This window comes from Dermochelys coriacea, chromosome 6 (assembly GCF_009764565.3).
Source record: "Dermochelys coriacea isolate rDerCor1 chromosome 6, rDerCor1.pri.v4, whole genome shotgun sequence".
In the NCBI taxonomy this organism is placed as follows: domain Eukaryota; kingdom Metazoa; phylum Chordata; order Testudines; family Dermochelyidae; genus Dermochelys; species Dermochelys coriacea.
The window spans coordinates 116,117,869-116,144,970 of record NC_050073.1 but is presented as its reverse complement, the minus strand read 5'-3'; the positions used below and the strand labels follow the sequence as shown (position 1 = coordinate 116,144,970).

Here is a 27,102-nt window from a genome sequence, read left to right as displayed (position 1 = left end):
TTTTTAGTAGTGTCTGAGGAGCTGATTTGGAATTGGTACACGCTAGCCTTTGCCTCCACTTCGCAGCTCTTTGCAGAAATGTGGTAAAGACTCGGGTGTAGCACTGGTTCAGACAGTGGTGGCCTCTTCACTTGGGATGGGCAGTCCTATTTCACTTTAAAGGAGCCATATAGTATTCTGACAATAATAATCCTTGGCCCTATATATAATCTATGAACTGAGCCCAATGTTGAATTAAACTGCCATCTTGGTGCATTATGCAAACACTAGTTTCTCATCTCTCTCAGATACAATAAAAGAGAAGATGACTTTCCCAGTCTAACGGAATATAATGATTTCCTGGAAGAAGTAGAAGAAATTGGTAAGTCTTAATGCTTACATTTTTGATGTGCTGTGCTCATGAGACCACAGGCTTTTATCTTCCGACTGCCTAAGAGAATATCAAAGCTGCATTTCTTTAATAGGATTTATCATGGTATCTGATGTTTATCTAATTACTTTCTCCTTACATTTTTAATCATATTTGTCCAGTTGGGGGACATATTTAAGTAATACACATTTTATCTGCAAGAGAAAAACTATGATGCATAGAGGAAGTGGTTCTATTGCTGGAAAGGAAAGGCACACAGGGCATTGGTGGTGCTGCAAAAGAAAAGATTAAACAAAGAAGAAGAATTCAAATTCTTATTATATGCCTCTGTTAGCTTTATTTACTATGACAGCAGCCATATGATGTCTTTCATCATTTTGCTTTTGTGAGTACAGTAGTTGGAAGCTGCTTTGAAGCAGATGACCTTACATACCACGGTGGCAGCATTTTATGTTGCTACACGGGAGAGGAAGGTTTAGGAGCAGAAGTTGAACTCTTTCTCCTTGGATTTGCTGAAGCAGAGACTTGCCCTTTGAGGGAGGAATTTGTTTGTATTGGAGTTCATTTTCCACTTTTTTAGAGTTACTCAGGATTTATGGAAGGGTGATGGAGTCTACATAGACAAAACCAGAAGTGTTCAAAGGAGTCGCTCTTAAATTTGTTTGTTTTTTGGAGGAGGACTGAAGGGGCTGGGTACTTTCAGGGAAGGCAATGATTGAGGTTTAAAAGAAAACATGGTGAAGGTGATCTTGCTCCCTTTTAACTCTTCAGCAAAGAAGAGTAAGCATTCCTCTGAATTTTGTTGGTGTTAGCTTCAGAGAGTTGCATTCCCCACCTTTGCAGCTATAAGTAGCATGTTGTTGTGTTGTTGTTGGTGGCATCAGAAGGTTGAAACTGGAGAGCTAATGTGTTTGTCTGGGAAACTTCAGATATAGCCAGGCAGGCCAAAGCTTTTGGGAGAGGTAAGTAGAGTGTGTGTGTGTGTGTGTGTGTCTGAGGGAGGTTCTAGCAACTTGGACAGATTGTTGAAATGATGCTGGGAGAATCTATTTTGTGCTTGTGAAACAGAAGAGAGTATTTTGCAGCATTTGCCATAGGCTTCTATCTCATTATTGCTATTACTATGGCTTGAAACATCCATTCACCTCAGATGAATAGAAAGCTTGGCTGAGTGGGTAGGAGTATGTGCACCATCAAGTTTTCTACAGAGTTTTAAGATTCTATTTATATTTCTAGCTCTCATGGTGGATGTTAAATTGCCAGATGTGAACCAAGTGCAAATTGGTACCATGCTATAGCACTACATGGCGGACTGGCCCCTATATAATACATGACAATTGCTGTGACTGCTGATACAGCACACAGATTAGGAAGCTGGGGTAGGTAGAAGCAGAAATTGACCTTCCATTGAGGTTTGAATAGATTTTATACGGTAGAGGTCAAAAGTGAATTGAAGTTCAGCTTCACCTTGCTCTGGATGCCTGGTAAATTTTAAAAGTAAATAAATAAGCCATAAGACCTAAAATAAAAATGTGGTTAATAGAACAAGATATATAATAATAAAACATGCAGCAATGTCTAGCTCTGCAGCCCCTGGGACATTTTTGTTGCTGTTTCCCCAATGGTTGTTTCTTTGGAGTTCAATTTGAGCACGTCTTTTACTGTGTCTTCTCTCATTAGATGTGATCTATAGCCTTATTTGAAAGATTCATTTCCCCTTCACAAGAAGCCTATTATGCTTAGTCTATTTTCCTTTATTTTTTTAAACAGAAAGAGCAGGGAGAATGCTGGCGATGTAGCAACAAACACAAACGTTATGGTACTGACCTGCCAATATTCTCCCCCCCCCACGCTTTAAAGTGGTTTAGAATGTGACCATTTTAAAAAAAATGCTAATTCCCCAAGAAAAATCAGTTTGGCAATTTTTAGCATATTGTAGACACTTAATTGTCATTAACACCAAAAAAAATGAATGGGGTAAATTCTGATTTGGGTCAGCTGGGCACAACACTCATTGAAATCAATGGGACATACATGTGCCTCACAAAGAGCAGGAATAGGCCTCACAAAGAACACTGCTGCAAGTACAACAATGTGAGCCAGACCCTTTTTGTTTGCTTCCTATTCTTTTCCCTTCCGTATCGCTTCTTAAACTATTTTTTTAAACTTAGTTCTGAGCTCTTTTTGACAGGGACTATCTTTTTAGGATGTGCGTGTACTGTACTTAGCACAGTATGGTCCTGATCTTTGAGTAGGGCCTCTAGGCATTACTACCATACACATAGTTGTTAATAATTACTGCTTTTTAAAGCATGAAGTATAGTCAAGTGGGAAAAAGTGACTACTATACATGTACCCTATGGGCATTTCTACTTTTTCAAAGCCTTTTTTTGTAGTAACCATTGTGTAATGACTTGTGTTCATGCCAAAATTACTATCTAGTGAATGTTTACTGGATGTAAAGAACTAAGGCCTGTGACTTTTTTTACCTGTTTTCCCTGTGGGTCACATTAACTTCATTAACAAAGGAAACAACACAATGCAAAGGCATGCAACTCTCTCAAAATGTAAAAGACGACAAAGATATGGAGAGCTTCTGCACCTGCCCCAGCCAAAATGTCCCTTATTTGACCTGATGGGGATGAGTAATTGGAAATAATTGTAACTGTGCAAGCACTTTAAAAAAAACAAAAAACAAAACAAAAAAACCCACTTTTTACAGTAAAAAGAGAACTGAGATGGAACATCCATAATTCATGATTTCTAATTTAAGTTTTTCTAGATGGAGTATTGATATTTCTACCCGCCCCCTAAAAGAGGGTATGGGCAGAAGAGGTTGGGACATTTCAGCATCAACTGAAGATGGCAAAAGCAGTGTTTTTGGTAGAGCGTTGGCAATCAGCTTCATTCTGAAGCTCTGTGCTTTCAGGGGTCATCACTGTGCCCCTCCCGGTCTCTAAGTGTCAATGAGCATTATGATGACTGCTCAGAAGCAGAGGCTAGAAATGGTGGGGTAGGAAAAGTAGTGTTTGTGCTACACCAATACTTACCAGTAAGTTTTTAACTTAATTTGTAGCTGTCTTACACCAGTAATATCTACATTAAGCGCTAAGTCTATGTGTATAATATATCTGAGGATAATGATTTACAATTTTGGTTTTTTAATATCTATTGGCTAATTAATGGACCTGAGAATTAGGAAAGTGCTAACCTGTCGGAGAAATAGTCATTGACCTTTTTTATTTTATTGGTAAGGCAGCACAATAAATCAATTTTTACCTTATTAGGAAATAGGAAAGAAAATCTTGACTACATCCCAGCTGATAACATAAACGTCATTATAAAATACATTGACGGTCAGATTTGTTTTGTGACATCCATACACTTTGGTTGCTTTGTAAAGTTATGTGATTCTAATTCTGTTTTTGTTTTTTAATCCATTTTGGGTTAAATCCTGTTCCTGATTCTACTGTCATGGGTGGCCCTGATGCAGGAGAATCCAGGCATTTCCCTTGTGGATAAGGGTTGGGCACATGGGTTGGGGCTCTTGCAGGTTGTCCATGTACCTAGTTGACTGTTTTAGGTCTGCTTCAGCAAGAACTCCTTATGTCCCAGAATGGAAGGGGTTGGGGTTGGGCCAGTGAATCATGCCTGCAGAAGTCCTCCAGCCATTCTCCCTCACAAGAGAATCTTGCATGAATATTCTTCAGTAGCAAGAATTCTTTCTAGCAATCTGCATTAAAAGAAACACTAATTAGCAAGAGAAAGCTCAAAGTTGGTAATGTCCTCAATAGAAAGTGTGAGAGATTTTGATGATGCTGATTTAAACACCAGTGATGGATTTATTTACCATAAACAATGCTGCTTTCCCAGACCAATGATTGCTCCACATGGCTTTAAGGCTTGTCTCAAAGGTTAGTTTATTATGGAATTTAAAATTATCAGATTGTTTTTCCTTATGAGATTAATTAGTATAATTTTTAAAAATAGAGATTCTCACTCTGTCAAGGCTGGATTTCAGGAAATCTCTGGAGTTTTGCCTAAATAGAATTAAACGTTTTAGAAAATACAATAGGCTTCTTGTTGTATTTCAGCTGCTGTCTAAAGGCAGGTCAACTTCTAAACCAAACAATATGAGATGAATAAGGAAGTAAATAATTCTCGTATACAAATCGGCTTCTGTGTCTTTAAGATTTTCAGGCCCATTATATGAGCTTATATTATGCTGCAGAATAGAAAGTAATAAGACTGGCTTGCCTTTGAAATCTTTGCAGAATAGCCATCTGCTTTGCTGGTCATATTCATACATTTTTTTTTACTGATTTTTAGCTAGGAGTAATGTAGTATTCCTGGTTTTAACTCTTTTTGCTTGTTGTTTTGAAATGTTTCTTAAATGTTGCTATTAAAATTCAAAAAAAATTACACCCCCCACCTCTCAAAACCCATAACAGGTCAAATTCTACAGACCATGTCTGAGCAACCCTCCTTACTGAGGTCAATTTAAATTCTATGGAATTTGGCTCAACCATCAATATGGTGACACCATATTTTAAATGCTCGTGGTTGCAGTATTGTTTGTTCTATGGCTTATGTTCACCAATCCTCAAATATCCTCAAATACCAAGAAGAATTCAATTAAATGCCCTTAACAAAAAGGAGCATGCCTGCCTGCTAAGCTAGGTAGTTGTAATTGAATAGTGAAAATATTTTTTTAAAACTTTGGTTAGGAAGTAGTGCTTTTAGAAGATTTAGCCATTAGACTATGTATACTATTAATAGTTTTGGCTAAATAATGACCAGCAAAGAAGGCTCTACATCCAAGAGTTTAGCTTGCATACTTGCCATTGTAGGCTTTTATAATAAAGGTTAGACCAAATCTAACTCTTTAATGTTTTAAACCTTGATGTCTAGAGATTTTGGGGGAGTTAAGGGAAGGTGCTGGAGGTGCTGTGATGAGGCAAGGAAATGAATCTGTTTGCTGCCTGTGGCCGGCCTGCCTACCTATCTCCTGAGAATTGTGATTTGACCCTCAGTTGATACCCACCCCCCCTGCAACCTGCCTTCCCCATTGCCAGTTCCTGACTGCTTCCTCAGGCTAGGCACTGGAAAAAGGGTGGTGATTCAACAGTGAGGCTGCAAAATTACTCAAAATAGTTAAGTCCAAAGCAGATTTCAAAGAGTTACAAAGGGATCTCACAAAATTGGGTGACTTGCATGGGTGGTGGGTATCATAGGTTTGGGGAGGCTGTGCCTCCCTCAACAGCCAGGAGTGGCCCCGCTTATGGTCCATCCCCAATTCCCTTCCTGCTTCTTGGTCTGTGAGCCGGCTCTTCCCATGTGCTGGAGCTGGCTCTGGGGCCACATCTCCCGCCCTTCCTCCCTCCTGACGATCTGGAGGCTGGGCCTGGCAGCCGCAATGCGGGGCGCTGAAGGGGCGGGGCCGCAAGCAGAAAGGCAGAGCTGGGGGCTAGGCTCCCCAAACCAGTGGCTCACATGCCGCTGATGGTGACTGGGCAATAAAATGGCAGATGGAAATTCAGTGTTGATAAATGAAAAGTAAGGCACATTGGAAAACATAATCCCAACCGTACATACAAAATGATGGGGTCTAAATTAGTTCTTACCACTCAAGAAAGAGATCTTGGTGTCATTGTGGATAGTGCTCTGAAAACATTTGCTTAATGTGCAGCAGCAGTGAAAAAAGCTAACAGAAGGTTAGGAACCATTAGAAAAAGGATAGATAGTCAGATAGAAAATATCATTATAATGCCACTATGTAAATCCATGGTATGCCCACATCTTGATTACTGCTTGCAGATCTGGTTGCCCCATCTCAAAAAAAAAAAAATCTATTAGTATTGGAAAAGGTACAGAGAGGGCAAGAAAAATTATTCGGAATATGGAACAGCTTCCCTATGAGGAGAGATTAAAAAGACGGGGCCTTTTCAGCTTGGAGAAGAGACAACTAAGGGGGGATATGATGGAGGTCTATAAAACCTTTGGTATGGAGAAAGTAAATAAGGAAATGTTGTTTACTCCTTCACGTAACACAAGGATGAGGGGTCACCCAATTAAGTTTAATAGGCAGCAGGTTTAAAAGAAACAAAAGGAAATACTTCTTCACACAACGCACATTCAAACTGTGGACCTTGTTAGGTGGGAATGTTATGAAGGTCAAAACTATAACAGTTTTCAAAAAAGATAAGTTCATGGATGATGGGTCCATCAGTGGCTATTAGCCAGGATGGTCAGAGATGCAGCCCCATGCTCCAGGTGTTCCTAGTGTCTGTTTTTCAGAAGCTGGGAGTGGACAACAGGATGGATGATTCAATTGCCTGTTCTGTTAATTCTCTCTGAAGCACCTGGCATTGGCCACTGTTGGAAGACAGGATACTGGGCTAGATAGATCATTGGTCTGACCCAGTATGACTGTTTTTATGCTCTTATGGTATGACAAGGGTGGAGAGGAACTTGCATAGAGCCCAGAGAGGCCCTGTGCAGGGAGCTGATGCTTACAGCTGCGGGGAAGACAGCTTGTGAGGTAGCTATTCTGAAACCCTGTTTTGGGTCTGGGTGAAGGAGCAGAAGAAAATCTGATCTGTTCTGTGGGGCCGGAAGGAGAGAGAAGTGATTGGCGTCTAGCCTACCCATTCACAGGGGCTCTAAAGGCCGATTGTGGATTTGGAATGGGTTTAAGAAGATAGAGAGAGAGAGAGAGAGTGTGTGTGTGTGAGAGAGAGAGAAATTGATTCTGCCGCCCCTGCCCTTGTGGTCCCACGGTGAATGTTTTGAACCATGCAGATATGAAGTTTGTCAGCATGTGTCAGGACCTGTTCAGCCTATTATGGTTCAGTTTGAAAAAAAACCTCTCCAAACAGTCACGTTTGTAAAACCCAGTTTAGAAAATCATCCAGCAGTGAGGTGTTAGAGGAATACCCCTGCTGCTCAGGTGACCGAAGACATTTGGCTTCTCATTTTCTACCTCCGCCTGCACCTGAAGTGTACCTGGGTATCCTGCCAGGGCAGTGTACCTCCGTCATGTGCTTTTTCTTTCTTGTGTTATCGTAGGTTTAGAGAGCTGATGTGCTGGATTTAAATTGTAGGAAGTTCTGACACTTGCATGCAGCTACTTTCATTGCAGGGCTCTGATCAGAAATGTGATTGTACGTCAGCATTTTCACATGACCATTCTTTTCAGCCGCTGTGCCCAAATGTCTAACAGCTTGTACGTTGGAAGCTACAGGTTGGAAAGCTGGACGTCAAAACAAGATTAAAATAACTGGTTTTCTTGAGGAAACGTTGCATTGCTAAAATAGTAGAAGTATTCCCTACACTTTTTTTTTAAATTCTAAGATTTCAGAACAATATAATGTTGAAAAATGCTGTCTCTCTTTTGGGAGACAGCAGCATAAGAAATGGAAATCCATGTTGAGCAACCTCTCTCAAAACACAAGGGGCCTAGCTTTCAAAGGCAGAGAGCATTCACTATTGTTTACTTGTATTACAACATCATCTAGTGGCCCCAGCTGAGGTCAGGGGTCCATTGTACTAGGTGCTGTTTGTGCTCATAATAAGGGATAGTCCCTGCCCTAAAAACTTAAAATCTAAATAGAGCAAGCAGATGAAGTATGGGAGAAAAGAAGTATTTCCCCCATTTTTACAGCTGAGGGAAGAGATGCATAGAGGCGTTAAAGGATTTACCCAGTGTCACATATGGAATGTGTGGCAGATCTGGGAATTAAACCCAGATTTCTGAGTCCCAATTAAGGGCCTAAACTGCAAGACTGTCCTGCCTCCGAAATAACTCTGAAGTCAGTCTGGGGTTGTGGGATTCATCAATTCGAAAGTCGGGCTAAAATAAACTGAAAATCCTTTCAATCATTACTACTTTGTAAGAAAGGGATATAAAGCATTTGTTCATTTGTTTTTTGGCTCTAATCTACCACGCCACTTTATATTCATCAAATTCAGCCCAATTGCTCCAATCGAAGGGATTACAAGTTTCCCTCACCCGGGATAAGTATTGAGCTCTCTGGGTAGGAACCTAGGCCCATGATTCCTGTTGTGTCAGGGTGAAAACTAGATACATTACGTTAGCTATCCCTAAACATTTTAGGCAGCTACAAAAATGTGTCATGCTTTCTGGATGCTATACTATTTATTTATTTATTTATTTATTTATTATTTTTTAAAACCCAGACCAATGGAATTAGCCACGCTTCCTGAAAATGAATGCTAACTCACTGGTTACAAGAGCGTGCTGTATTTTTCCAAAGTTGCTTTTGTTTGAAATATGAGTGGCATCATGCCCCTCACCACCATTCTTGTTCCACTATCATTGTTTCCAGTTCCTTGTCACTTCATTCCAGATGAAAAGCTACTAAGCAGCAACCTATATCTCTGTCGTTGTGTCTCCTTTTTTGTTTTGCCAATGACACCTGCTTTGTTCTTCCCTTCTGCCTCTCCCACCACTCTGCCACTTTCTTTGCTGCCCTCTAGCCATGGAATGCCCTTGCCCAATCTGTGGGCTGACAAAGCTCCCTTGCCTACTTCAGAACTCTCCCAGAAGCTCACTTCTGCTGTTGTACCTATGCAAAGTGTGAGTGAAGAAAGGCTGTAAATCAAATGGACAAACACAAGCTAATGGAACCAGATGGGTTCCTGCTTACTGTTAGATTAAAAAAATGGAAATAGTATATCAGCTACAATTGTGTCCTGTTGAATTACTGAGCACTTCTGTGCGTAGAAGGCAGCAGTGACCATGAGAAGGAAGGAAGAAAGAAACAAGAGCAGTGGAATATGGACCCTGGACTTCAGAAAAGCAGACTTTGACTCCCTCAGGGAACTGATGGGCAGGATCCCATGGGAGGCTAATATGAGGGGGAAAGTAGTCCAGGAGAGCTGACTGTATTTTAAAAAAGCCATATTGAGGGCATAGGAACAAAGTATCCCGATGTGCAGAAAGAGGAGCAAATATGGCAGGTAACCAGTTTTTGCTTAACAGAGAAATCTTTGGTGAGCTTAAACTCACAAAGAAAGCTTACAAGAAGTGGAAACTTGGACAGGTGACTAGGGAGGAATATAAAAATATTGCTTGAGCATGCAGGGGTATAATCAGGAAGGCCAAAGCACAATTGGAGTTGTAGCTAGCAAGGGATGTGAAGGAGGAGGTCAGGGAAAGTGTGGGACCCTTACTGAATGGGGGAGGCAACCTAGTGACAGATGATGTAGAAACAGCTGAAGTACTCGATTCTTTTTTTTTTTTTTTTTGGCCTCTGTCTTCACTGACAGGGTCAGCTCCCAGACTGCTGCACTGAACAGCACAGTATGGGGAGGAGGTGAGCAGCCCTCAGTGGTGAAAGAACAGGTTAAGGACTATTTAGAAAAGCTGGACGAGCACAAGTCCGTGGGGCCGGATGCACTGCATCCGAGAGTACTAAAGAAGTTGGTGGATGTGATTGCAGAGCCATTGGCCATTATTTTTGAAAGCTCATGGCAATCGGGGGAGGTCCCAGATGACTGGAAAAAGGGTAATGTAGTGCCCATCTTTAAAAAAGGGAAGAAGGAGGATCTAGGGAACTACAGGCCAGTCAACGTCCCCTCAGTCCCTAGAAAAATCATGGAGCAGGTCCTCAAGCAATCAATTCTGAATCACTTACAGGAGAGGAAAGTGATCAGGAACAGTCAGCATGGATTCACCAAGGGCAAGTCACGCCTGACTAATCTAATTGCCTTCTATGACGAGATAATTGGCTCTGTGGATGAGGGGAAAGCAGTGGACATGTTGTTCATTGACTTTAACAAAGCTTTTGACAGTCTCCCACAGTATTCTTGCCAGCAAGATAAAGAAGTATGGATTGGATGAATGGATTATAAGGTGAATAGAAAGCCTGGCTAGATCATCGGGCTCAACAGGTAGTGTTCAATGGCTCCATGTCTAGTTGGCAGCCGGTATCTAGCAGAGTTTCCCAGGTGTCAGTCCTGGGGCCGATTTTGTTCAACATCTTCATTATTGATGTGGAAGATGGGATGGATTGCACCCTCAGCAAGTTCGCACATGACACTAAATTGTGGGAGAGGTAGATACGCTGGAGGATAGGCATAGGGTCCAGAGTGACCTAGACAAATTGGAGGATTGGGTAAAAAGAAATCTGAGGTTCAACAAGGACAGTGCAGAGTCCTGCACTTAGGATGGAAGAGTCCCATGCACTGCTACAGGCTGAGGACCAACTGGCTAAGTGGTAGTCCTGCAGAAAAGAAGCTGGGGTTTACAGTGGATGAGAAGCTGGATATGAATCAAAAGTGTGCCCTTGTTAAGAAGGCTAACGGCATTTTGGGCTACATGAGTAGGAGCATTGCCAGCAGATCGAGGGAAGTGATCATTCCCCTCTATTCGGCACTGGTGAGGCCACATCTGGAGTATTGCGTCCAGTTTTGGGCCCCCCACTACAGAAAGGTTGTGGACAAATTGGAGAGAGTCCAGTGGAGGGCAACAAAAATGATTATGGGGCTGGAGCACATGACTTATGAGGAGAGGCTGAGGGAACTGGGCTTATTTACTCTGCAGAAGAGAAGAGTGAGGAGGATCTGATAGCAGCCTTCAACTACCTGAAGGGTGGCTCAAAAGAGGATGGCAGAAGATGGAACAAGGAACAATGGTCTCAAGTTGCAGTGGGGGAGATATAGGTTGGATATTAGGAAACACTGTTTCACTAGGAGGAGGGTGAAGCACTGGAATGGGTTACCTAGGGTGGTGGTGGAATCTCCATCCTTAGAGGTTTTTAAGGCCTGGCTTAACAAAGCCCTGGCTGGGATGATTTAATTGGGGTTGGCCCTGCTTTTGAGCAGGGGGTTGGACTAGATGACCTCCTGAGGTCTCTTTCAACCCTAATCTTCTATGATTTGTGTGTGTGTGTGTGTGTGTGTGTGTGTGTGTGTGTGTGTGTGTATAACAACAGGTTTCAGAGTAGCAGCCGTGTTAGTCTGTGTTTGCAAAAAGAAAAGGAGTACTTGTGGCACCTTAGAGACTAACAAATTTATTTGAGCATAAGCTTTCGTGAGCTACAGCTCACTTCATCGAATGCATGTAGCTCACGAAAGCTTATGCTTAAATAAATTTGTTAGTCTCTAAAATGCCACAAGTACTCCTTTTCTTTGTGTATGTAAGGCACTTATGTGGCACCACTACTGGGGATATCTGAGCATCTCACCATCTTGAATATGTTTTTTCCTCCCAACAGCACCAAAAGGTAGGGCAGTGCTATCCCCATTTTACAGGTGTGTGTGTGTGTGGGGGGGAAACTGAGGCATAGAGACAAAGTGACTTGTCCAAGGTCACACAAGAAGTCTGTGACAGAACAGGTGTTGAACCCTGAACTCCTGACTCCCAGGCTAGCACTTTAGCCACAGGAACATCTTCCTCTCCTCATGATTCAGATTGCATGCTTTTTGTGGCCGGGACTGTGTCCTTTTTAGTTTGTGGGGGTTTATCAGTGACAGTGCAAGCTTCCCTGTTCTTTCATGTCAACGTACCTCAGCAGTGTTCTGGAGTGGCCACATAAAGAGTGTGATTGGACTGTACAGTCTCCATGTTGATTTGTGCTGAGTGGGTTGCTATCTATGCTAATTTTAGGGGGATGTTGATCTCTCTGGTGTCCATTCTTAACTGGACTGAGGCCACCAAATGATCTTCATGTGTTAATGACTCCGAGTCAGAATTGACTTGACCCCAATTTGAACCAGTGACCTAGTGGTGAAAGGCTCTGTATCTAATTACTAATCCCCTGCACACCTAGTTCTTTCAATCTGCCTGCTACAGAAGCTGCTCTATTCCTGGAGGCATCTTTAGTTCAGATATACGTGATTGGGAATGTTCAGCGAAACAAAGGGGGCTAGCTGCATATCCTTCATCTTGTTGCATAACTTAAATGAGAAAAATCCTCCTAATATTTGTTGTGTACAAAGAAGGCTTAGCACAACACATAGCATTGAGTAATAGGTTAACTTGTTTTTCTTTTTATGGATCTCTACATAAATGTGGAGATTTTAAGCAAGGGCAAACGACCTGTAGGAAATGGAAGGGCCTCATTTGTAATGAGGGGTGTATGTGGATGTGTATTCTACTTAGTCTAGTTCAGTGGTCCCCAAACTTTTGAAGGTCTTGCTCCCCATTCCTCCTGTCTGCAATCCCCTGCCCTTCTCTTCCTCCCGGCCCCCAGGAGTCAGGGCCAGGAACAGGGCCGCGGTTGGGGGGTGGGGGGATGGACGTGGACAAGGATAAGGGGCTAGGCATGGGTCAGGGGGCAGGGATGGAGCCATGGCCAGAGGCGGAGGGCGGGAGCAGGAGCAGAGCCACAGTCAGACGGTGGTGGGGTTCAGCAACGGGCCCCTGACCAGGTGCAGAGCCGTGCCAAGGCTGGGGATGGGGTTATCCACAGTTCCGGGAGCCAGGGGTGGGGGTTGGGCAGGGCTGGGTGGTGCTTCCTCCTTGTCCCTGTTGGGGCTGGCCCAGCCTGCCATCACCCCCGAATGCCCCTCAGTGTCCCTGGGTGGGTGGTGCCCTTACAATTTGGGGACCTCTGGTCTAGGTTCTTCTTGGCCTTTATAACAAGTAGTTTATGGCTAATTTTTGTGTGTCTTGGCTATTGATGCTGTTCATGGGATTACTCTACCAGTATCCCATGAAGGAAGCAAAAAATCAGGTTCTACTTTCAGTTACGCAGGTATACATTTGCAAGAACTCGATTTAAGTAAATTAAATTGCTATCGAGTTGACAGTGATGTAACAAACATCAGGATCTGGCATTTGTGTGTCCAAGTGATTTTTTTGCCATATTCAATTAGGTATATGCTGCTAATGTGGTAGGGACAAGGAGCATTAAATAAGGGTAATACTTATTGGCTATGGTTGTGTGTGTGCGCATACCAGATTAATACTATGATTTCATGCATCTTTTTTTAAATATCAATACAGTGTTTAACTTGACGAACAATGTGGATTTGGACAACACCAAAAAGAAAATGGATAATTACCAGAAGGATAACAAAGAAGTCATTCAGAAAAACAAGATAAAACTGGTTAGTTTGCTGTTTTTAAAAAAATTTCTTATTCAATAGTTGAGGAATTAAGTATTTTAAAGCGGAATAGTTGTAAAATGCTGTCTTAAAGGAGAAAAGAAAAAAGAAGAAACTCCGACACACATACTGACACACTCCATAGTAAGAAAAATGTGATGTGCAAGTATTCTCCTCTATTAAAGATTTGCTTGCTTCAGGAGATCATGTTGACAACTGAATTTTGTGTGCTCATTGTTTTGATGAGGGTTTAGAGAGAGAGGGACTGACATAGCTAGGTAGTAAATGCAGGCTCTTCAAACATATGTATGCTGGCAGTGTATTTGGACAATATCCAGGAGAGACTGTGTTCATTCCTACTCCAGGACAATAATTTCTTTCTCATCCAAAGGAAGAAAAAAAAATCCAGACACAAATATTATGAAGCTCCCAAGAGAGAGTTGGAGAATGGGAAAACAAAGGCCTGGCTTATGCAAAATCTAAAACGAGTGATAGTGAAACAAACTTTTATACTTTAACAAGACAAAAGCCTTTTTAAATTCTAATGATGATACCGCTTCTTAGAGGGCTATAAAACACGTGGTCTGTATGGGGACCATGCATACTTTCCTGTAGGTTTTTCATTAAAATATGATTCAGACAGAGTTCTGCTCTCCTTTAAAAGTAGCCTGGCAAGGATTTTTTTTTATTTATAATGTTTTAAGTGTTTCTTCCAGCATTAAAAATGTACATCATTTCAAGAAGAAAATATTTCAATTCAGGCAAATATAGTAACAGAAATGACACAATAAGGCCTGATCCTGCATTCCTTTTGCACTCAACACTCACATTAGTAAAATTAAATGTGTTGGTCTCTAAGGTGCCACAAGTACTCCCTTTCTTTTTGCGGATACAGACTAACACAGCTGCTAATCTGAAACATGTCATTAGGAGTTTGGAGTCTGAAAATAATAAATTTGAACCATTTCCTTCTGAGAACGAAAGAGTGTTCCTTATTTGTGAAGGAAGGTGTTGGACTGGAGTAGTACCAACAAATAGAGAGTTGAAGTGGGTTTTAGCCCACGAAAGCTTATGTCCAAATAAATTTGTTAGTCTCTAAGGTGCCACAAGGACTCCTCGTTTTAACAAATAGAGACCTCCTCCATATATCCATGTATATGTATAAAGCAGTGAGGGCAAAGGTGATGCACTGTATTTCCTTTTCTGAAATCAAAGATCATTCAGGTCATGTATAACTTGTAGGAACATAGCAATTGCCGTATCAGATCAGACAAGAGGTCCATGTATTCTGATATCCCGTCCGACTGTCCAATATCGGATGCATCAGAGGAGATGGGTAAATAGTGGGGTCCCCTAAGGATCTGTACTGGGACCAGTGCTGTTCAATATATTCATAAATGATTTTGAAAAAAGGGTAAACAGTGAGGTGGCAAAGTTTGCAAATGATACAAAATTACTCAAGATAGTAAAGTCCAAAGCTGAATGAAAAGACTTAAAAAGGAACTCCATAAAACTGAGTGACTGGGCAAGAAAGTGGCAGGTGAAATTCAATGTAAATAAATGCAAAGTAATGTACATTGAAAAACATAACCCCAGCTATACATACAAAGCAAAGGGGTCTAAGTTAGCTATTATAACTCAAGAAAGAGATGTTGGAGTCATTGTGGATAGTTGTCTGACAACAGCTGCTCAATGTGCAGCAGCAGCCAAACATCCAAGAATGTTAAGAACCATTAGGAAAGGGAGAGCTAAGAAGACAGAAGGCATAGGTGCTAGGGGTGCTACCACACCCCCTGGCTTGAAGTGGATTCCATTATATACAGGGCTTATAGTTTGGTTCAATGGCTCTCAGCACCCCCACTATAAAAATTGTTTCAGCACCCCTGTTGGAAGGCATTGTAATGGCACTGTATAAATCCATGTATACCCACATGTTGAATAATGCATGTAGTTCTGGTCGCCCCATCTCAAAAAAGATGTATTAGAATTGAAAAAAGTACAGAGAAGGGCAGCAAAAATGATTGGAGGTATGGAAAAACTTCCATATGGGAAGAGATTAAAACGACTGGGACAGATCATTTTAGAAAAGAGTCAAATATGATAGAGATCTATAAAATCATGAATGGTGTGGAAAAAGTGAATAAGGAAGTTTTATTTCCCGCTTCACATAACACATGAACCAGGAGTTACTCAATGAAATTGATAGGCAGCAGTTTTAAAACAAATGAAAGGAATAACTTCACACAATGCACAGTCAACCTGTGGAACTCATTGCCAGGGGATGTTGTGAAACTCAAAAACATAACTGGGTTCAGACAAGAATTAGATAAGTTTTTGGAGGATAGATCCATGATTGGCTTTTAGCCAAGATAGTCAGAGATGTAACTCCATGATCTAGATGTCCCCAAACCTCTCACTGCTAGAAGGTGGGACTGGATGACAGGATGGATCATTTTGATAAATTGCCCTGTTCTGTTCACTCCCTCTGAATCATCTGGCACTGGCCACTGTTGGAAGACAGGATAGTGGGCTAGATGAACCATTGGTCTGACTCAGTGTGGCCTTATGTTCTAGGAAGATTCATGAAACAACACAGGGGATTACGATGGCATAACCTGCCCAAGGGGGGGTCATTCTTCCTAAGCCCCATCAGTTTGTGATTGGCTTATTTCCTGAAACATACATGTTTATATCCCTGTCTGATGTAACTCTGGTTATTCTCATTATAGATATGGCTCCTAATAAGCTTTTGGCCTCAATTATTTCTTGTCAATACATTCTACAGGTTAATTATTGATTTGTATTTTTTTAAAATAAGTGGTCAGTTTAAATTTGTTGCCCTTCAGTTTAGTTGAATCTCCCCTTGCTCTTGTATTGTCAGAGAGGGTGAATAGGAGCATCAGATTCACTTTCCCTATCCTATACCCTCTTTTTTTTGTTTCCTTTTTTAAACTAGAGTCGCAGGCTTTTCAGAGGAAGTTTTTGCCTTTACCCATGTCTCTAATCATTTTCATTACTGGTCTCTAGATCCCTGCCCAAGACATTAGGATAACACCCTTTACTTGGGGGAAGGGCACCGTGGCAGCACTTTATCTGCCAAATGTAGAATCTTTTCCAATAATAAATTTCTCATATTTCTCTTTTAGACTCGGGAGCAAGAGGAGCTGGAGGAAGCTTTAGAAGTGGAGCGACAGGAAAATGAGCAAAGGCGACTGTTCATACAGAAAGAGGAACAAATGCAACAGATTATAAAAAGGAAGAATAAACAGGCACTTCTGGATGAACTGGTGGGTATCAAAACAGAACTACAGATTTTGAGCTTTAAATTCAGTTCTTGGGGCTTCAGACATGGACTTGTATTACTTACGCTGTTGATACAAAATATCAATTTTGTACATTTCATATTTATTTTTTAATTTCTTTCATCCTACAAACATTTGAGAACAGATCTGGTAAGACACTAGCAGGAATGATGCAGGGAGTAATCATGCAAATTGCAGGAGATTGGACTGAGTAAGAAGGTGTTTTTGGTGCTTCTAACTGTAATCCATCCCATTTTTTTTTCCCTCCAAGCCTGTTTTAAAGTCTGTGTTCTGTATTTGTTGTGACCATTCGAGGTGCTGATATTTCAGAAAGGCTATCCCAGTGTGTCTTCCCAGCCCATCCATTAAATTAGCAACTGACTGCTCCCTTATCTCTACCTCTGTAAGAAATTACTGTACAGGATCAGGATATCTGCTTTGCGCACTGAAAATATTAGCAAACAATAGGAGACGTATTGACAACTTGGTGAGAAAAGAGGTCTATTAAGTTAGGTATAGTATGTTCTTGGAAATCTATAGTGGTCAGCTATTTTTAAAAACTTTTGGAAAGTGACCTATTTTCTGGGATTACTTCTAATTTCCTCTTAATCCATCATTCTTTGTGCACCCAAAAATTCAATGGTGATTTAGGGGCACAGGGCAGCCTATGCACTGCATGTGTGGTCTAATGTGGATTTGCAACTTAGCATACTGTTACACTCAGGCACTGCACGAGAGAGTCTTAGAACTGTGCATGTGTGCGCGCGATGCACATTTATAAATAAAAATATGGGCAGAGAAAAACCAGAAAAGCATGGAAATCTATATAAAAATATTGTTATGCTGATAGGGCGTCTGAAGAATGTGGTGTCAACCTTAATTCTGAATTGCTTTGCTTTGCTTTCATTTGGTTCTCACATTAAAGTTGCATTTAATCCAGTTCTCTTGCATTTTATTTCTGGTTGTTTTTGAAGATGCAACTTACTTTCTTCCTTTCCTGAGAATGCAGAATTCTTCTTTGACCCTAAGGGGAGATCCACTAAAATGCAGAGATATTGGTGTTATGTGATTTAGGAGTTTGTTTTACGGTTTTAGGGACTGTGCTGAGGAACTGCCTTGCCCTGGGGCCAAGGTTCGTGGCAGCCTTTTATTGGATTCTTTGAAAAGAGCTGGTGTTTCATTTTCCTTAGACATCAGCATAGATGTGCAGAAAGGCCCCTTGTTTTACTCCAGTGGATGTATCCCAACAGAAAGGGAAATCCCCCAACAATCTGAGATTTTATATCCAGCAGAGTCTTATAACTTTTAAGGTAGTAATGCTCATGATCTGCTTAGTTAGGCATAGTTTGACTAGCAGGCCAATTAATAACTCCACTGTACACTTAGTATATTTCCTTAATGGCTTGGAAAAAGGTTTTGAACTGGTTTCTGACTTTAAAATGTGTGTTCAATCCAGCTTTAAAATACACTTTTAATTTAGTAGGGGCCAACATTGTTTTCTTACACAGCAGTTGGTTTTACTGGAAATACAGTTCGCCAGATGGCTTGCGAAAAGAGTAGTTATAAATAATCTTTATAACATGACCAAATAGGTAATTTAACTCTGATTGCACATGCGTTGCTATTAAAACATATCTAAATATTTTTAAAACAACAGAAAGGTAATGTTAAGACAGAGAAGGAAAATAAGAAAACTTTAGAGCGTGTCTCTAGTTTTGAAAGTAGACTGCGAAATCTGGCTCAAAACTTAGTTTTGTAAAATTGTTTTTATAAAACCAGCAGAAATAAGTTTTTTTTTTTTTTCAATAACTCCTAAAATTTCTGAGAACAGTTATTTTTAAACATCCCCCTGCAGTACCCAAAATCTAAACATTGCTGTATTGCAAATCTGAAAGTGAAGGTAACTATAAAACAAATGTCTTTTTTTTCATTGAGAGAAATGAAAAAAAACCCCCACAATATAAACAAAAGTGAAAATTGTCAAAATGGATTTTAAAATTGAGTATTAGAACTATAGGTAAAGATATGCATTTTAGTAACATATGGAGTGAAATCCTGGCTCCACTGATCAATCACACAACTCACATTAACTCCAAAGAGGCCAGGATTTCACTCATGAATTTTAAATTTCTCTCTCCTTAATGCACCCTCTGCTTAGGAATTGTTTCACAGAGAATAGTTGAGTGTATACTCCTTTCATTGCTTTCTCCAAAGTGCTTTAACATTGATTTAACAATAAGAAAAAACTTAAGGCAAATATTTATATGAGATGCACACGAGATCTCAGCTCCAATATCCTGCTCTCCAGTCATATATTGAATTCATAGTCATTGAGAGAGCAGTGCACACAAATAGCAGAATTAAGAGGTCTCATGCAGCAACAAGAGAGAATTTTGCCCTTAGTGTTCAAATTTTAAAGCAAGTTTGAAGACTAGTTCACAGCTTCTTACACTTTTATGTGGATTACAGTAGCAGAGGCTTCAGCCATTGAGCTAGATGCTATATTAATATAATAGACTGTTTTTCTCCAAAGAGCTTACAATTTAAGTAGACCAGACAGACACAAGGTAGGAGGGGAAACAGAGGCATAGACAGGTAATGTGACTTGTCCAAGGTCACTCAGCAGGGCTGTTGCCAAGCCAGGGATAGAACCCAGGTCTCCTGAATCACAGTCCATTGTCCTAGCTGCAACACCATGCCATCTCCCAATATAGGATTAGATGGATTTCATGCTGTCAGTGTTTCAAATGATGTCTCCATGGCTGCCACTTTTCACTAAAATGCCATTGTAATTTAAATCTTTATTCTCTTCATGGGTCACGCTGAGCAATGCTTCTTCCTGTCCAGACTTTGAGATCCTGGGTCTGAGCAAAATGTGTAAACTTGTCTTTACATACAATATTAACACGTGGTGTGATTGTATACTGATAGTGCTAGAGATGTCATTAATTCCCCTGTTTGTGACGGTTGAGATTCTCAGCCCTGCTCCCAGCATCTTTTATGCTGGGGGATGTTCCAGAGGCTGAGTGGCACAGGGAGTGAGTTTCTGGGCAAGGAGGAAGCACATTGTGCTGTGGGAATTCTGGGCAGTGATGATGCTGTCTGAAGGCAGGTAGGGACAGGCTTCTGTGACTTAGCCCCTCATGGTTCTCTTAATTATGCTGTGGGGGGTGTATCTCCTGCTCCCAGAATCAGGAAGATGCTGAGGTAGCTTAAAGCCATCTTAGTCTCCCCACACCCTTTCCCTCCAAGCTGTGAGTTCTGATCCAGTAGACACTTATCAGAGTAGCAGCCGTGTTAGTCTGTATTCGCAAAAAGAAAAGGAGTACTTGTGGCACCTTAGAGACTAGCTCACAAAAGCTTATGCTCAAATAAATTTGTTAGTCTCTAAGGTGCCACAAGTACTCCTTTTCTTTTTGTAGACACTTATGCACATGATTAACAATCCTGGGGCAAATACTCGCATTGATTTCAATGCGTTTTTCACATACGGAAAGTTACCTATATACATAAATGTTTGCAGGATCAGGTCTAGGATATCGATCTCTTTACTGCTCTGTAGTGATAGTTAACTAAAAAGGCTGTGCACTTATTAGATAGGACAAACAGTGAATCAAAAGCAGTGTGGTTTGCTGGTGCAATGCTGATTTCCCAGAACTGTGTATCTCTATGCTACTGCTGAGAAGTTAGCTTAGAAATTGGCTGCCTTTTGTTGTCGCATGAAAAATACAACAAATGTGATAAGTGGGTGGAGGAAAAAAAGCCTAAGGAGACCCCCCCTCTCCCCCCCCAGCCATATAGCGCACATTAAATCTGAAATTTAAAAAAATATCACATTCAGTAGGGTCTTCTCAACAATTGCTGCATAATAGCAGCACTTGTAGTGCGCACTTGGACTGTGAGTGTGTTGGATGATATGCAGGTGCTCAGAGATTCAGGCGCTAACACAGCGAATGGGTGGTCCAAATTCTTTTTTCAGTTGCATGTAAACTGGAAGGGGAGAAGTCCCTATGCAGAAGAGAGTAAGGGTACTGAACCTGTACTCCGATGTTTGCAGGACTGTGCTGTTCCTCACTGTCATTTGTATTATCCCTCACCCCAGATCAGGTCCCATTGTGAGATACAATCTCTGCCCTGAAACCAACAGTCTATTTTAAGACAAGTCAGTGAGTGAGCATAACAAGCAATAGGAAAGATGAAGAGGGAACATTAATCTTACAGTAGTAAGTATGGGCACTGCTTGATCTATATCACTTCAAGAGACTTTCAAAGGCACCTAGGCACCTAACTCCCATTGAAAGTCATTTTTCTATCTTAAACTTTTAAAAATAAAATATTTATAGTCACAATCTGGCTTTGAGGATTCAATTGCTTTATAATTTAGTAGCAAATTTGGTTCACAAAGCAGTATTCCTTGGTTCCCCAGAACAGAAATGGATATGCTGACTTGAGCGCATTGTGCATAAAGTGCTGCAGCAAGGGAGTCTGGGAATAAACCGCTCTGGTCTCCCCCTGCCCCACTTCCACAGTAAAGAGAAGTTAGAGTATTTCAGGGCTCGCAGAGATAATCGGACTAGTTTTAATAGAGAAATGTTTAGTCAATAATTTGTCTACCTCTACTTGGAATGTGGTATGTGTATACATGTTAAATCTTTTTGTTGTGACCTAAATGTAAGATTTTAAGTGGTTAAGCAAGTTAACTATTTATTTTATTACTTTTATATTTTAAAAAAAAATTGGCTGGCTTCCCTAAAAATAAGTTGGTAAAGGAAAAAATAAATATGCTGTTGGTTGCACTTACAATGGTGCCATTGTGCGAGGCAGAACAAGAATCATTTCCAAACGGCCTCAGGTGAAATCTAATGGGAAACAATTTCAAACTGGTCTGAATTCATTTGTAGAAAGAATGCGTCCTAGATAAACATCTGATCCAAGTTATACTACTTTGTACTACTCCTTCTGTGATTAAGTTCTAATTTTTTTATTTTAATAAATATGGTTGCATTGGCCGGTTGCAATAAGGACTCTGTTATATTGTCTTTAATGTGGATTCTATAAAAGTGGTTGTTTGCAGATTACGCTGATTTATGAGGCTGCTGCAGCTTTTTCTTATTACTGAAAGTGATTGTTTGCTGTAAACTGTTTCTCATAGAGAATATTTAGTGTAATCTCTTTCTGCTGGTGATGGCCTTTTCAGACACAGTTTGTAGTCGTGAAGAATGAGCAGCATTCATTTTTTTTTTTCTTTTGAATATTTCAGTCTGTGTTTTCAACATGTTTACAGGAAAGTTCCCATCTGCCGGCCTCCCTGCTCTTAGCTCAACATAAAGACAGATCTACGCAGCTAGAAATGCAGCTGGAAAAACCCAGACCAGTCAAACCAGTCACATTTTCCACTGGCATCAAAATGGTAAGACTTCTTTGTTTCCTTTTTATTTCATTGTTTCAAAAAGCACAGCTTTTCCCAGTCTGAGATATAAATTATCTTTTAAATTTGACTTGCATTAGCACACGGACCAATGATAAGTATAGTTCCTAATTATCGGTGTAATTTAAAGAGAGCTATTCAAAAGTATCAGCATTCTAGAAGTTGGAATGTAAGAGCTTTTGTGTATTTTGCCCTTGCAATTTTTGTGATGTAATCGATCCATTGAAAATTCCATTTTTTGCCCCATCGCTTGATGTAATTGTTCTGAAAGCTAAAATTCTAAAGGCTTCAGAAAAGGACTGGTTATCCTTTTGCTTATTTTGTGCACTAGAAGATTGTGTGTGTCAGAGAGAATCTGGAAATCCGTGTCACAGCAATAAGAACACATTCTCAAACAATAAGAACAGCAGAGACAAGTATTTTTCTAACAGCAAATATGTTAGTAGTTCTGTGGTAATAAGGATCTGCATCTTTCCTGTTTTATAACTCCATTCTTTCTGTCACAACATAATATAAATGTTCTTTTCTTTTCCAAAATAACCTTTCTTCTGTTTGTTTGTTTTTTTCCCCCCACCAAAATATATACATTTTCAGGATTTGATAAAAACAAATTGCAAGTTACTAATCTTTTTTTACCCTTTCTCCTCAATAATGGATCTATTTTCCAAGGTCTCCTGAAAAGACTGTAAAAATTCCTTCTAAAATCATCTTCTCGTCACTGACTGAATAATCCACAAAATCATAACCCGAAATTGATACTCAAAAAATCCCTAGAACAGACAAAATAAAAAAACTCCCAGCACCCAACCCTGCATCTCTGTGACTTCAGTCTGTTTTGTCATGGGTGTCTGCACTATTCTCTGTCTGAATTATAACATGAGCCCCTTGAGAACAGCATTTGCATCTTACTCTGTCTTTACCAAGCACCAATCAGAGTGTCAGCTTTTGACAAATAATAGTAGGTAGGTACTTTCAGTTATAAGATAATGTATATAATTTTTTTTTACATTCCTATAACATGGAATGTTTTCTTCTGTTGATTTTATTTGTGTCTACAAGGGTTAGGAATTGTTAGTATGGGCTATAAACTAGTGTATTTGATTGTGTAAAGAGAATTAACAGACTCTTATTTTGTTTAGAAACAGTTCAACTGGATGGCTGCACTAATTTTTCCTTTTTTCCTGCAAAATGTTCCTATGTATTTTTAATTCTTGGACTTGGGAACCATTGGAGTGTGTCATGAGGACGTCCTAACAATTGTTAGTTTTGTATTTGGAAAGAAGCAGAATGATGCGCTTGTATCACATGAGGATGAAGTAGTACTTTCCAGGTCATTTCTAAACAGAGAGCTATTAAACAATATCTACTAGGGACACACATTTTAAAATAGACAGGCCCAAGTAACTTGTGCCTAAGGGTGCTAAAAGAGTTGGCTGAGGTGATCTCTGGTCTGCTGCTGATTGATTTTTATGAACTATTGGAATACCAGGGAAATTCCAAAATACCGGAAGAGTGTTAATGTGCCAATATTCAAAAAAGGTAAGAGGGATGACAGGAAACTATAGGCTAGTTATCCCTACATCAGCCATGGCCAAAATAATGGAAAAGATGATCGATAAAGGAATCGGTTTGTAAAGACTTAAATGAAACAAATACAATGTCAGTCAGCATGGTTTTCTGGAAAATAGATCTTGTCAAACAAATATAATTCTCATTCTTTGAGGAGATTATGCACTTAGTTCATAAAGGCAGCTGCATAGATGTAATATATTTAGACTTTTGTAAGGCATTTGGATTAAAAAAAAAGCATTATACGAATATCAATAAATCACATGTTAAATAGGCTAAGAACTAGCTAACTGACCTCAAAAAGTCATCAGTAGGGAATCATCTTTGAATAGGGTGTTTCTATGGGGTTCTGCAGGAATTGGTATTAGACCTGATGTTCAACTTTTTAAAATCAGTGACCTGGAAGTAAATATCAAATCACCCTTGATAAATTTGGATCACTGATAAGTTGGGCCCATTTCAAACAAAATGTGTTTTTAATACAGCTAAATGCAAAGTTGCACATTTGGGAATAAGGAATGCAAGTCCTACCTACTGAATGGCAGACAGTATCCTGGAAAACCAGTGACTCTGAAAAGAATTTAGGTATCATAGCGGAGAAGCAATTAACTCAAACTCCCAATGGAATGCTGCAGCCGAAAGGCTAATGCAATCCTTGGGTGTTATAAACAGGGCAGTAGAAGCATCAGAGGGGTTGGGAGGTGCATGACTTTTGTATATGGCATTGGTGAGACATATGCTGGAATACTGTGTCCAGTCTGGTGTCCACATTTTTAAAAGAACATTGAAAGATTAGAGAATGGGCAGAGAAGAGCCGCAAAAATGATTTGAGCGCTGGAGAAAATGCCTTGTAGCGAGAGGCTTAAAGAACTCAATCTGTTTGGTTTAAAAAAGAAGATTTGAGTGGTGTCGTGACTACAGTAAGTACTTTGGGGAAGAAATGCAGGAGAATAGCAGAACAAGAACCAATGGCAGGAAGCTGAAGTCGGACAAATTCAAATTAGAAATCAAGCACAAATTTTCACAGTGAGGTTTATTAACCCATTGGAACAAACTTCCAAGGAAAGTGTGGATTCTCCATGTCTTTGTGCCTTCAGTTCAAGACTGGATGCCCTTCTGAAAGACTTGCTTTAGTCAAACATAAGCTATTATGCCCAACACAGAAGTAAGTAGTTGAAATTTACAGGTCTGTGTATGAAGTCAGGCTAGATGATGTAATGGCTCCTTCATCCGTCTGACCTTCAACTCTATCAGTTGTGTATATACCAGGGGTGGGGCACACTTTTTGGCCTGAGGGCCACATTGGGGTTCCAAAGCTGTATGGAGGGCTGGGTAGGGAAGGCTGTGCCTCCCCAAACAGCCTGGCGCCCACTTCCTGCCCCCCCTCAGAACTCCCGATCCATCCAACTCCACTTGCTCTTGTCCCTTGACTGTCCCTCCAGGACCCCGTCCCCTGACTGCACTGAGCCCTATCCACACTCCCATCCCCTGACAGCCCCCCCGGGACTCCCACGCCTATCCAAGCTCCCTTGTTCCCCATCCCCTGACTGCCCTCCCCTGCAGAACCTCCGCCCTATCCAACTCCCCCTCCCCCACTCCCCGCCCTCTTACCATGCCGCTCAGAGCAGCATGTCTGGCAGCCGTGTTGCCAGGCTAGAGCCTGCCATGCTGCCAGAGCACTGGTTACATGGCGAACTGAGGCTGCAAGGGAGGGGGGGGACAACAGGGGTGGAGCTGGGGGCTAGCCTCCCTGGTCGGGAGCTCAAGGGCCAGGCAGGACTGTCCCACAGGCCGTAGTTTGCTCACCTCTGGTATCTACTGTGACTAGACCTTGATAGTGGGTGTATTACCTAGTGGGTGGTAGGTGTGGTGAAAGTACAGTGAACTCTCACTTTTGGGTCCAAGCCTATGATGCACTGAACTCCTCCTAGGACAGGGTTTCTCAGCCTTTTTCTTTCTGAGCCCCCCCCTTTCTCCCCTCCACATGCTATAGAAATTCCAAGGCTCACCTGTGCTGCCACAGCTGTATTTCTGCATATTCAGTAGATTAAAAGCCAGGGCTACCGTTAGGACGTAGCGAACAGAGCTATTACCTGGGCCCCATGACACAGGGAGCCTCGTGAAGCTAAGTTGCTCAGGCTTTGGCTTCAGTGGTGGGGCTTGGGCTTCCACTCTCTGCGCTGGGCCCCAATAAGTCTAATGCTGGCCCTGCTCTCTGGTTTATTTATTTATTTTGGCAGACCCCCTGAAACTTGCTTGCGGTCCCCCTGAGGGCCCTGGACTCCTGTTGAGAACCACTGTCCTAGGAGATGCAGGGCTTCCCTCAAATCCTGTGGTGCTCAGCCGCTCACAAGTTGTGGGATTGTGCTGTATGTGGTAATTCTCAGGTAGGATATTCTTCTATAGTCTTCAGAGGGGTAGCTGTTTTAGTACTATTCAAAAGCCAGTAGGAGAGCACTCAATCTCCGTGGACACTCAATAACAGACTTAAAAGTGGCCATTCTTCCAAAAAAAAAACAAAAACAAAAAAAACCACCACGTTCAAAAACCAACTTCAAGGAGAAACTGCGGAGCTGGAAGGAATTTGCAAACTTGAAACCATCAAATTAGGCCTGAATAAAGATTGGGAGTGGCTGGGTCACTACAGAAAGTAATTTTCCCGCTGATGCTCACACCTTCTTGTCAACTGGTGGGAATGGGCCACATCCACCCTGATTGAATTGGCCTAGTGAGCATTAAGCCCCAACTTGGTAAGGCAACTCCCATCTTCTCATGTGCTGTATATTTGTACCTCTCTACTGTATTTTTCACTCCATGCATCTGATAAAGTGGTTATAGCCCATGAAAGCTTATGCCCAAATAAATGTGTTAGTTTCTAAGGTGCCACAAGGACTCCTCGTTGTTTTTTCTATAGTCTCAGCCTTTAAGGGCAAGTGCTCAACACCGGCGTAGCACTGCTCCCATTGAAGTCTAGTGACTTCCTTTGAATGCAATGGGCGTTTCACTATGGACTTCCATGGGAGCAGAGCTAGACCAGTGCTGAGTGCTTTTGAAAATCCCACCTTAAGTACTGTTGCAATAGGATGTGTAGATCTAGAACCAAAGCAGTATTGCTATCATGGGTGTAGTGCTTCAAGTCCACCAGTGGAGAGTTCTAGCAGCGTGCATGTAAGGAAGCACTGTACACCCTTCCCATTTGGTTTCTTTTTTTCCCCTGACTATATTCTTTTCTGGCGATCGCTTTTTATTTTACAGAGGCCAGATAGTGTGTATTGAATGACTTGCCTGGCTGATTCTGAGCCTGTGTCTACGCAGCTACATTCTTAATAATGTTGGCTATGGTGCTCTACTTTTATTTA

General features: G+C 41.1%; 1 protein-coding gene across 8 annotated transcripts in view; it reads left to right on the top strand.

The window, feature by feature from the left end:
- MNAT1 (MNAT1 component of CDK activating kinase) overlaps nt 1-27,102 on the top strand; it is a 198,458-nt gene that overhangs the window by 57,233 nt on the left and 114,123 nt on the right. For all 8 annotated transcript variants that reach the window (XR_006282365.1, XR_006282364.1, XM_038406548.2 and 5 more), the window contains 4 exons: nt 288-361; nt 13,344-13,447; nt 16,591-16,731; nt 22,031-22,156. Coding sequence is in view for 6 of the 8 variants with exons in the window: in XM_038406548.2 (XP_038262476.1) it covers nt 288-361; nt 13,344-13,447; nt 16,591-16,731; nt 22,031-22,156 (445 nt within the window). In the remaining 2 variants the exon portion in view is untranslated. The remainder of the gene's footprint in view (nt 1-287; nt 362-13,343; nt 13,448-16,590; nt 16,732-22,030; nt 22,157-27,102) is intronic.